We start from the raw sequence: 12,930 nt of genomic DNA on the forward strand, positions 1-12,930 counted from the left end.
CTTAAAAACATACACTTCAGATTTCAAAACATATTAGAAAACTATTAATAATCTAATCAGCATACAGGCATAAAGATAGACATATAGACCAAAGGGAGCAGAGAGCCACAAAATAAACCCTATGTAGATGATCAAAAAGGGTGCCACAAGAAAGAATAGTCTCTTCAACAAATGGTGCTGGGAAAACTGGAAATTCATATGCAAAAAAAAAAAAAATAAATAAAGATGAAACGTTTTCTTATATACAAAAATGAATTAACTAAAAATGAATTAAGACCTAAACATATGACCTGTAACTATAAAACTACTAGAAAAAAACAAATAGGGGGGCGCCTGGGTGGCTCAGTGGATTGGGCCGCTGCCTTCGGCTCGGGTCATGGTCTCAGGGTCCTGGGATCGAGCCCCGCATCGGGCTCTCTGCTCGGCGGGGAGCCTGCTTCCCTTCCTCTCTCTCTGCCTGCCTCTCTTGTGATTTCTCTCTGTCAAATAAATGGATAAAAATCTTTAAAAAAAAAAAAAAAAAAACAAAACAAATAGGAAAGCCTTCACGATGCTAGGTTTAGCTATGATTTCTTGCAGATGATACCAAAAGCAGGGGCAACAAAAGCAAGAATAGACAAATGGGACTGCATCAAACTTAAAAACTTCTGTACAGCAAAAGAAACAATCAACAGTGAAAATGCAACCAATGGAATGGGAGAAAATACTTGTAAACCATATATATGATAAGGAGTTAAAACCCAGAATACAGGGGCACCTGGGTGGCTCAGTGGATTAAGCCGCTGCTTTCGGCTCAGGTCATGATCTCAGGGTCCTGGGATCGAGCCCCGCATCCAGCTCTCTGCTCAGCAGGGAGCCTGCTTCCTCTCTCTCTGCCTGCCTCTCTGCCTACTTGTGATCTCTCTCTCTGTCAAATAAATAAATAAAATCTTAAAAAAAAAAAAACCCAGAATACATCAAGAACTCCTAAACTCAAGAACAAAAACCCAATTTAAAAAAAATTGCAAAGGACCTGGAGACCTTTTTCTGAAGAAGATATATAAATAGCCAACATGCATATGAAAAGATGTTCAACATCACTAGTCACCAGGGAATTACAAATCAAAACCACAATGAGATACCACCTCACCATCATTCAGATGGCCACTAAACTGCCCACACCCATCACACTTATTGGTGTGAATGTGGAGAAATTAGAACCTTACACATTGTTGGTGCAGGTGCTGTGTAAAATGGTGGTGGTGGGGGTCTTCAAATATTAAAAATACAACTACTAAATGATCCAACAATCACTCTTCCAGGTATATATCCAAAAAAAGGGAAAAGAGCATCTCAAAGTGATATGTGAAGACCCATGTTCACGGCAATATTATTTACAATAGCCAAGAGGCAGAAGCAACCTAAATGTCCATCAACAGATGAATGGATAACCAAAGGGTGATACATACATACAACGGAATGTTACTCAGTTTTAAAAAAGAATGAAATCTTATCATATGATGCAACACTGATGAACCTGAAGGACATTATGTCAAGTCATATAAGTCAGTCACAAAAAGATAAATACACACAAGTCCACTTAGATGAGGTAACTAAAGTAGTCAAAGTCACAGAAGCAGAAACGGTGTTGCCAGGGGTTGAGGGGAGGGTGTAACAGGGAGTTGTTCAATGGGTATACCTTCAGTAAGGCAAAATGAAAAGCTTCTAAAGATTTGTTGTACAACAATGTGCATATAGTTAACAATACTGCCATACAGACTTAAAATTAAGAGAAAATATATTTTTTATCATAATAAAAGAACAACAATAACAACACCCCATTTTAACTTGAATTGAGCCACGAGGAAACAGGTAAACCCAAACTGAGAAACATTCTACAAAATAACTGGCCTGTACTCAAAAATATCAGTGGTATGAGCACAAAAAGCCTTAGGAATAACTTGAAGAAACATGACAACTGAATGCAGTGCACCATCTGAAGTAAATTAAGTTTTATGTAAAAAACCACTAGCTTTTGAAAACATTAATAAACTATTACTCTTTGTAAAGCCTAAAATTCTGTTTCTCCTTCAAGTGCAAATTATATTTTACTAATGAAATTACTAATTTCCTAATATTTAAACACACAATATTTTACTAATAATAAAACCACAAATAATCTGGGTCTAAAACTCCTTGCTAATCAAAGTGTAAACAGGGGCGCATGGGTGGCTCAGCTGGGTAAGAGGTTAAGCATCTGCCTTCGGTTCAGGTCACAAAATGGGCTTTCTGAGATCCTCCATGGGGAGTCTGCTTTCCCTCTCCCTCTGTCTTCTCCCCCTTGTTCCTGCTCTGTTTGTCCTGCTCTCTCAAATAAATAAAATCTTAAAAAATATAAAGTGTAAACAAAAATCTTCAGTACTGGCTTGCTTCCTTAAGGGTTCCTGCTGACTACCGAAGAACACAAAACAAATTCCTTGTAATATTAAACAGCTTTGAAAATTATTAAAGCTAGATAATGACTTGGAAAAATGCTTATTAGTAGTAAGTAAAAAAGCAAAGCCACAAACACATACATATATACAGACACACACATAATAAAACACAAATCTGGAAAAAAGGGAAGAAGACTTTGTCTCTGTTGCTTATATCTGCAACATGGGATTCTTCTTCTTCTTTTTTTTTAAATGATCTCCACACCCACCATGGGGCTCAAAGTCATTTACCCCAAGATCAAGAGTCACACGCTCTACTGACTGAGCCAGCCAGCTGTCCTGGGATTATTATTCTTTTCTGCAATTAACATTTTATTTTTTATTATAGAAAGTAAACCTCAACTTACCAAACCCTCACTCTATTTCCTTAGTTTCTATCAGAGAAACAGGAGATTCTTCTTTAAAAAAAAAAAGAAAAAAAAAAAAGAAAAAAAAGATTTATTTCAAGAGAGGGGTGGGTGTCTGGGTGGCTCAGTCGGTTAAGCATCTGCCTTTGGCTGGAGTCATGAACTTGGGGTCCTAGGATCAAGCCCTATGTGGGGCTCCCTGCTTAGTGGGGAGTCTGCTTCTCCTTCACCCTCTGCCCCTCTCTCTGCTCATGCTCTCTCTCACTCACACTCTCTCTCAAATAAATAAAATCTTAAAGGAAAAAAAAATTTCTTTCAGACAGAGAGGATGCAAGCATGAGTGGGGGTAGGGCAGAGGGCAAAGGAGAGAATACCAAGCAGACTCCCTGCTAAGTGGTGAGGCCACATGTGGGGCTTAATCCCATGACCTGAACCTAAACCAAGAATGGATGCTTAACCTACTAGTCACCCAGGTGCACCAAAAATAGATTCTTAAGCCAGGGATAAGAAGCAAGTATTTTTGAACAAGGTCCAATTTAGGGTGAAAAGGGAGGCTTTATTTAACCTCCATGAAGGTGGGGGAGATGGGGTTCTTATATACTTACAACTCTAATTATTTTATTAACTAGTGAAGAATGTGGGAAAAAATTATTTTAACCACTAAAATATTATCTTGGATTATTTCAAAAGTAACATCATCATGGAGGCTGTTTTTATTCTTTCATCTTTTATATTACTTCTCTTTTCCATTTTAGCCTCTTCTGAACAACTATGAGAAGTACTAGTAACTCCAATATTTTTCTTAAACAGATAGAAAAAAAAAAAGCCTGCATGACCGAGGTCCTATGAAGTTTAATTCATTCCATCTAAAGTAAACTTCATTGTTTGCCCACCACAGCGTTTAGTTGGAGATTAAAATCAGTAACTACCATATAGCCCTTTCCCAGCTTGGACCTCCCTCCATGAAAATTGCAGGACTGTCTTCAGAGCTCCTCACTACCCAAAGCAAAACTGTAAAATGTGCTTTTATACTTGTTTATAATACTCTCATGGTTCCCTTTTCTTCAAGCTTTTCTGTCTTCCTGGCATCTCCTTCATGCCCATTCTCAGTGTTCTTCCATTCATCAATCAACCCTGCCAGGCCAAACCAGAGAAGTGTCATAACGGGTGTTTCCATCTGCCTTTCACATCCAGGATTTCCTTTTCTATCAGCAGACAACCTAGCTTCTATCTTGCAATTTAACCACCACACACACACACAAAACAAATGAAAAAAAGGAATCCTTTACTCCCACTGTTTATTCTATCATCAACCATATTTGAATTGAAATGTATTTGTTTAATATGTATCAGTATTTGCATCTTAGAATGATGAGTCATGGCTGAAAAACAGTGTACCAGAGTTAACCAGGCATACTCTAGAGCCAGAGGGCCTGGTTCAAATTCTGACTCTTTCACTTGCTAGCTGCACTACTTTGGGCTCTTTATGCAGTATTTCTTTAAAAGAGGGGTAAAAACACTAGCTGCCTTATTAGGTTCCTTTGAGGCATAACTGACTTAATACATGTAAAACACTAATAGGACCTGGGCACGGCAATCAGTAAATGCTATTTTTCTATGCCCTTTACCCATAATTGTGGAAAGAAAAGTTTAGTCTATTAAAATTGTCAGGAAAAAAGCATATTAAGAAAATATTCTTATAGTTAGGCAGCCCATTAAGTTGTATTATGAGGGTAATATGGGAAGGAAATTTATTTATTTATTTTTTTTAAAAAGATTTTATTTATTTATTTGACAGAGAGAGACACAGAGAGAGAGGGAACACAGCAGAGCGAGTGGCAGAAGGAGAAGCAAGCTCCCTGCAGAGCAGGGAGCCCAATGCAGGGCTATACCCAGTACCCTGGGATCGTGACCTGAACCAAAGGCAGACGCTTAATGACTGAGCCATCCAGGCGCCCTGGAAATTTAGTCTTTTATGGTAGGCAGGGAGACACAAAAAAAGCTAAAGGTGCCATCACTCAGGGCAGTGTGGTGTCATTGAAGAATCTTCCATGGAGATGCTAGTTGCTAGGTGAATATTCTGAAAGCCTATTTCTGGTAACTCCTATTAACAAAATCAGGTGTGCTGGGTTATATCACAGTTATCTTCTTTGTGCGGCCCTGCAGGGTTCTAAACACTTCAGTGCTGGGAAACATGCACTGAAATATGCATCTTAAAACCAATCTTCACTTTTTGGCTTTTGTCTATTAATTACATCATACCTAAAATATGCACTATTATGCATCAGACTTACCTCTTACTGTAGTGTTTGTTTTCTCTTGAATTTCTTTAGCCATGGTCTTTAATTTGTGATGCTGTATTTTACTCGGTCACCCCAATTTTTAAATTTTTTAATAGTGGGGATAAATAAATGCATAAAGACCCCAAAGGGACTCTGTACTATGATTTCTTTTTCACCTCTCTAGCCAGACCATGAAATGATTATTTTGCTTTTTCCCAAAACACCTGGCATTACTTTAATACTTTCTGAGTTTTGGGTTTCCTCCTTCCTGTATTAGTAGCTACCCAGGTACTGCTCTACCATTTCAGCCTTTACGCCCACACTCACAGCTTTACCTGAGAATAGGAGGCTCAAGATAATCCTGAGAACAGAGATCCTTAGAGCCAGTAGATATGAATGTGGGTTGCCCTTAGGGTCTATCTAGCCTGGCTCACTATCCCTGTTACCATGCCTCCAAGTCACCCCAAAAGAGATTTTCTAGTTTGACCTGGAATGTGTTCTCCAAAAATCCAATACACTCTGATTCTGTACTCATAGCACTTTTTCTAATCATTTAAATGTGTGATTCATTTCATGAGATGTGTGCTCAATTTAACTGCTAAATACACACCTCTTAACATTTTTATAAAAATTGATGTTCCTAGAATGCACTCTTTTCACCAAGGAGTTTTACTATATAAACAAAGCAATACCATTTGGGATCTTTTCCCACTCTTACCAATCAAAACATGTTTGTCCCACCAGGATAAAGGGTCAATTATCACCATTTTTGTTAATGAGAATAGCAAAGGATATTGCAAGGATAATGAGACTGAAGTTAGATGTTAGGCCAGCATATATCTCACTCCGCTAAAAACCTAGTGGGATATACAGGTCCACTTTACGCTGAATAAGTGGAATTTTTCTTTTCCCAATGTTGACTTGACAAAGGTTAGTTTTATCCAACTGAGAAGCCATGTGTACTAAGTGCATAGTGATATAACACAAAGACTGGCACTTTCCCAGGGCTTTATTATCTTTGCTGCTGATACAAATAGCAGAAGTCAATCTCCTTTCAGTAAGTTCCTCTCCCTGCCTGGCAGATAACAAGGAGGTGCCACTTCCCACCTATCCATCCTCCTGAACTCTCTTTTTTTTCAGCCAAGAAGCAGGTGAGATGGTAGGCTGATCTATATTTGTAGGTATAATGCAGTGAGAAGAGGAAGAGACTCTTCCTTCCAAAACAAGATAACGAGTCCTATTTTCAAGAACCATTTAGCTGAATTCAAAACTAGACACAAATAAGCTTCAGAACACTAGGAAACAATACAGAAACAATATCTCAAGTCCCTTCATGTTCTAAAATTCTGAGATACTTAATGTTAACTGTAAAATTTTACCATATTAAATAAAAGGAATAATGGAGGTCAAAATAAAGAACTTATTACAATGTAAACAAAGTCATCTCTTCAAAGAGGAAAGGTAAAATGGAGACAGTGTCTTATGGATGTGCCATCCAACTGACCAGTATGCAGAATTAGTGAAATGAGGAACAGTTTGAGTATCCTAGGTCATCAGACTATATGGCTTTAAGATGCTTCCAACCTGGAAAGAATACCCCAGTGTATTCTGATTAAAGAAGTTCCTCAGACTACCAATACAGGTGACTATGGAGAACTAGTACTGAAAGAGAGAGGAAGGAACAATGCTCTCCCATGCATACCAAGACCGGAATCATTCCACTCCCAGCTCCTTCTTGGTATACATGTGTTCTGTCCTAAAATGACACTGTTGTAAATAACAGAGCTCACTTTTTATTTCCAACTTGGATCTACGCAGGTCCTTGATTTCACTGTATATACCAGTAATTTCATTGTTGTATTTGGTTCTGTGTGCAATTTTGAGCCCTACAAGATCCATGTCTCAAAAATGCTATGGTATATATAATCTTTAATCATCCATTCAGTCACTCATTTCTTTATTCAGCAAATACTAAATTGCATACCTAACCACAAGCTAGGTACTACTGAACAGTGAAATTAAAAGGAAAAAAGTGTCCCTGTTCTCAATGACTGTTAAAGCCTAGTGAAACAATACAGGGCAAACAAACGCCAACTGAAGATGGTTAATCCCAAGATGAGGGTGTGTTGCACTTGACATAGAAGAGCGTGAGGTAAACAGTTTACTTAGAGAAGGCTGCTAAACATAATCCTGGAGAGGAGACACAGAGAACAAGTTATACTGTACCAAGTGGAGGACAGAAGTAAAGGGGTATGCGAAGGCATGGAGGTACAAGAAAATATCGCATAAGTCAGAGTGTTGTAAGGAGCACATTATTTTGTAGCTGAAAGTGCAAAGGGTTAGAGGAATTGGAAAAAACATTGATTGAGGCTGCATTCTGGGACTGTAAGGTGAATGAGGTGAAATTCTGCTGCCGAGAAGCTTGCCATCTAGAGAAAGAAACAGACCTTTACTTTCAACAGTTCATTTCCGTAAGGCTGGTGTCCTAGTGGAAGAACCCACAGGGAACTGTGGCTGGAGAAGCACAAAGAAAGGCCTTAAAATACAACACTAAAATTTTATCTGATAAACAACAGATTCTCTAAATGGGTAAGAATCACATTAGTAGCAGTGTGGACCAATAAAGAAGCTTCTGCCAAAGCCCAGGCAAACAATGTGATGGACCTGAAGTAGGTCATCCTACTGTGGCAATTATACAATGTCTTCTTCTAGCCAGGCAAATGGGGATACTTTCAAATCTATCATGTAGAAAACAAAATGAAAAAGCCAGAGCAGTATTTTCTGGAATTCCTTATACTTAAGGACTCAGAAAGAAGTTACGTCAAAAAATGTTTAAAAGCCCTTCCTTGAGGGGTGCCTGGCTGGCTTAGCTGGAAGAGCATGTGACCCTTGATCACAGGTTTGTGAGTTCAAGCCCCACACTGGGTACAGAGATTATGAAAAATAAATAAATGAACTTTAGGAAAAAAAGACCTTCCTTAAAAAAAAAAACTCAATGATAACACGAATTTAAATTTTAGTTCAGACACATATAAGGCCAGTAATAGGCACAGAGGTAAGCAAACTGTGGAATATCAATTTGATAGAATTAATAGGCACTGAAAATGACAATCACAAACTACCCTAAAAATCTAAGAAATTTAAAATATACAAAGAAGGGGCGCCTGGGTGGCTCAGTGGGTTAAAGCCTCTGCCTTCGGCTCAGGTCATGATCTCAGGGTCCTGGGATCGAGCCCTGCATCCGGCTCTCTGCTCAGCAGGGAGTCTGCTTCCCACCCCCCCCCACCCCCCCCCCCGGGCCTCTCTGCCTACCTGTGATCTGTCTGCCAAATAAATTAATAAAATCTTTAAAAAAAAATAAAATATAGAAAGAAAAAACAATAAAAATTTGTATGTGCAGGAGGCTATTGTATATAGTATGTGAATACATATGTTGACAGACTAAAAGAAAAAAATCAAAGTTAAAATAATGTTACATTATTTTTTCCATCTACTACAGTAACAGAATGAAATGAAATTTAAAAGCCAACCCAAGATTAATATTTATTGTATCTAATGGGCCTAACCTAGGTGGGCTACACCCAATTTCTTTGTTCTTGGTTTTCTAGGATGGTTTTTACATATGGCCTTAATGTCCAGCTACACTATTACTAAATACAAAACAACAACAAACACATACTTTGGCTTGAAAAATCCTTAAAATTCCTATTATGAACAGCTATCTCCTTCTAATACAAAGGAAAAGGCAAATTCAAATAAACTAAAGGGGTCAAAGAATACAGAGGAAACAAATCACATAAATAATTTTTGCATATGTCTCTTGAATGCTTCAGAGTCAAGTCTCTGGAAAATGGTTCTGATACCTAAGAGCCTTTTTAAAAGGCATTTTTAAAAAATTTAGTCAACAAACATACTATTTATTGTTTATCTATAAACCATGCACTTTACTCTAAATATACAAAGAGAAAATAAAACACTGTCTCTGCCCCCAGGAGCTCATGGTTTAAAAGGAAAGAATGGTTACAAATAATTGCAATTAAGTAGGGTGAGTCCTCTAACAGAGGTATGTACAAAGATACTGAAATGAGTAAAAAACAGAGGTCAATGAGAGAAGTCAGGGTAAGCTTCTTAGGGGAGTTAGGTACTAAATGAGTTACAGGAGGGGAAAGATGACTTGAATAGCATGTGGGAGGAAGTGTGAAACATGAAACAACCAGGGAAATGTGGGTAATTTTATGTTAGTTCCTATGGTAAAGAGAGTGAGGGGAAGAACAACAGGAAATGAGGTTAATGGAGTGGACAGGGGAAAAAAAAATCACAAAGGGTCTTGTATTCAAAGTAGAGAATTTGGCCATTACTCAATTCTGTCAAATATAAACTGCCGTAAGTTAAAAGGTGAACCATGAATTTATGTACTATAAGAAAGGGAAGGGGAAAAAAAGCTTTCTGCTGGCATCTCTTAAGAAGTTTAATAGAATACTCCCGCACAAAGACAGACTAACAACTGCTAACAACTTCAGCTTAAGGTAAAGAAATAAACCAGCTATGCAGAATGGAACAGCAAGGAACTTCATTTCTCAACTTGCCCTTAGGTGAAAGGAGGTGGGAAAACTCTCTCCCTGAGAACTGAACTCTAGGCAGGTCTGTAGCCTGAACTAAAGCTACTACAAGTGTGGTCTAAAAACAAAATAAACAGCAAAGACTTTAACGTGGTCTCCTGTTGAAGTGTCCCTAGACGCTTGGCAGAAACAAATACAGATTTTCTTTAGAAAAACTAGACCTGAATCCAGAACAACAGCAATTTAATATACAATCCCATTTCAAAACTGATCAATAAAAAATGTGTATCTTAGAATTGACAGAAAATAGTAGATCTTACAGTCTTAAATCTGGAAAGGTTTCATAATTTACCTGAGGAACTTTTTAAAAATATTTATTACCAGGCCACATACCTCAAACACGTAGGCCTAAAGCAGAGCCCTGGAATCTCTATTTTAACAAGCTACCCAAGGCTTTTTCTTACACAATCAGACAAGACATCAAAACATTAGCATTTGTTTGAACCATCCCCTGAAAACTCCTACTGTAGACAATAAAGAATAGTATGATTTTAAGCCAGAGAATAATTAGATCAGAGGGACACTTTAAGAAGTGCCAGTGACTGTGGAGAAGATAACAATAGAAGAGGGTAAGGAAAGGCGATGGAGGAGTAGTAAATAAATAATAAAATTTAGTGAAATAGTTTTAAAGCAAGAGATTGTGATTAAATATAACAATGGGGAGAAAAATAAGAGAGTATCAAGGAGGCAGAAATAGAATTTTATAAAAATCAGATGAGGGTAGAGGGGTATAATTTAATTCTAAAAACTTTCTGAAGATTTGCCCCTAATCAGCATTACAGCCACTAGGCCTTTATAATAAATCTGAGTACACTAATCCAACTTTTAGATGTAAAGTAATAAGGTGTACGTGCTACACAAAATTCTGCACTAAATATCAAATGTTCCAAATGCAACTAACACTCAAAATGATTTCCAAGTTCAGATGTTAAGCACAGAGAGATTTTATCCTTAATGTTTTACATTTCTATGAATTAATGTATACACACTGAAAATTTAAAATCTCTTTGGGCATAAAAGAAAGAATTTTCACTGGCTGATAAATTTAAATTATAAATAGAAAACAATGAATCAACAAACTTACGCTGAATATGAATGAACTGTTTTGGCTGTTTAAACTCTCCTTTGTACAAGCGATTGTAATAGTTGACGTTGCTCTCTGCCTCAGGAACTGGAATGACCATGCTCTCTTTTTTTTCTCTAAACACTTGCTGTGCTGAAATAGCTCGCTGTAAATGATGTTCCTGGAAAATGTAAAGTAGGCAACATAAGTTGTTTTAATAATGTTAATTCAATGCATAATTTTACTTAAAATTTTTTTTAACTTCAAGGTGACTTAAGAATTAATTATAAACAGTTTCTTTGCCATAGAACTATAGAAAGCACTGCCATTGATAACACTTGTGCTCATCCTGGTATCACCTTAGATGTTTGTAATTTTATTAAACAGAATTTCTTTAAAGATTATACACATATTCACAAACTAGAATTTAACATCTCAATTAAAAGAAAATTGATTCCTTGTTTGCTAAATTAACAGAGGTGTTTGTCACCAATACCAGCATATGGGAAAATATGCAAATGACAATGTCACAGGTTTTCATTATCTTCTGCAAGTACACACCTGAAACTTCAAAAGTACAAAATATGAATAACTCAAAGAAAAAATTACATTCAACAGACATATTACAATCACAGCAAGAAATATATATATATGTTTTTTAAAGATTTTATTTATTTACTTGACAGAGAGAGACACAGTGAGAGAAGGAACACAGGTCGGGGAGTAGGAGAGAGAGAGGGAGAAGCAGGCTTTCTGCTGAGCAGGGAGCCTGATGTGGGGCTTGATCCCAGGACCCAGAGATTATGACCTGAGCCCAAGGGAGATAAGCTTAATAACTGAGCCACCCAGGCACCCCAGCAAGAAATATTTTTAAACTACGGTTAAACAAAAGTTCCTATAAAATACATCCTGATTCTAGGGGTGCCTGGGTGGCTCAGTGGGTTAAAGCCTCTGCCTTCGTCTCAGGTCATGATCCCAGGGTCCTGGGATCAAGCCCCGCATCAGGCTCTCTGCTCAGCAGGAACCCTGCTTCCTCCTCTCTCTCTGCCTGCTTGTGATCTCTATCTGTCAAATGAATAAATAAAATCTTTAAAAAAAAAAATACATCCTGGGCGCCTGGGTGGCTCAGTGCGGTAAGCCGCTGCCTTCAGCTCAGGTCATGATCTCAGGGTCCTGGGATCGAGTCCCACATCAGGCTCTCCGCTCAGTGGAGAGCCTGCTTCCCTTCCTCTCTCTCTGCCTGCCTCTCTTGTGATTTCTCTCTGTCAAATAAATAAATAAAATCTTTAAAAAAAAAAAAAATCCTGATTCTAGTAACTTTCCATTCTCTTCACCACTTAATACCTACTTTCTCCCTTGGCCCACAAGGGACCATGCTCAGCAAAGTAGTTTTACTTTGTAGAAGGCAAATTAGGTCACGTCACTCTGCAATAGATCCCCTTCATACTCAGATTAAAGATTAAAATTATCACGGGCTAATATAAGGCCTTATTTCTCTCTGACCTTATCTTCTACCTCTCCCTACCTGTCCTTTATTATAGCCACACTGCCTTTCCTCCAGGTTCTTAAAACATCCAAAAGGATTGCTTTTGAAATTCCTTCAAGTCTCATTTTATCAGAGAGAGGCCTTCTGTGGTTTCTTTATCTAGAAGAGTACTGGCTAAGAATTTATCAGATCATTCTTTCAATACATTTCAGAGCACCCAATGGACACCAGATACTAAGAGTGAATGACAGACTCTGCTATTAAGGAACTTAGCTAGTAGAAGAGAGATACCTAAGTATATAATCAGGTTTGGGCTTGACAGACTTGTCTCTTCTCAATTAGTCAAACCACTGTCTAAGGAGGACAGAGAAAGATACCCAAAGAAAGTAAAATCTAAACTAAAACTTTCAGCATCAAGGCACCGGGGTAGCTCAGCCGGTTGAGTGTCCTGATCTCAGGGTACTGGGACCTAGTCCCACATCAGGCTCTTTGTTCAGCAGCAAGTCTGCTTCTCCCTTTCCTTCTGTGACCCCCCTCCTTCTATGATCACTTTTACTTTCTCTCAAATAAATTAAAAAAATCTTTAAAACTTTCAGGATCAATAGAGATTTAGATTTAGCAAGGCAAAGACCAAAAAAGGAAAAAAGAATCCAGGCAGA

At 37.8% G+C, this 12,930-nt stretch overlaps 1 protein-coding gene across 3 annotated transcripts in view; it reads right to left on the reverse strand.

Annotated features, from left to right (window-relative positions):
• Positions 1 to 12,930, reverse strand: part of EPC2 (enhancer of polycomb homolog 2) — a 114,808-nt gene that overhangs the window by 58,249 nt on the left and 43,629 nt on the right. For all 3 annotated transcript variants that reach the window (XM_046019324.1, XM_046019323.1, XM_046019322.1), the window contains exon 2: positions 10,807 to 10,966. In XM_046019324.1, coding sequence (XP_045875280.1) covers positions 10,807 to 10,966 — 160 coding nt within the window. The remainder of the gene's footprint in view (positions 1 to 10,806; positions 10,967 to 12,930) is intronic.

This window comes from Meles meles, chromosome 9, assembly GCF_922984935.1.
Source record: "Meles meles chromosome 9, mMelMel3.1 paternal haplotype, whole genome shotgun sequence".
Lineage (NCBI taxonomy): Eukaryota > Metazoa > Chordata > Mammalia > Carnivora > Mustelidae > Meles > Meles meles.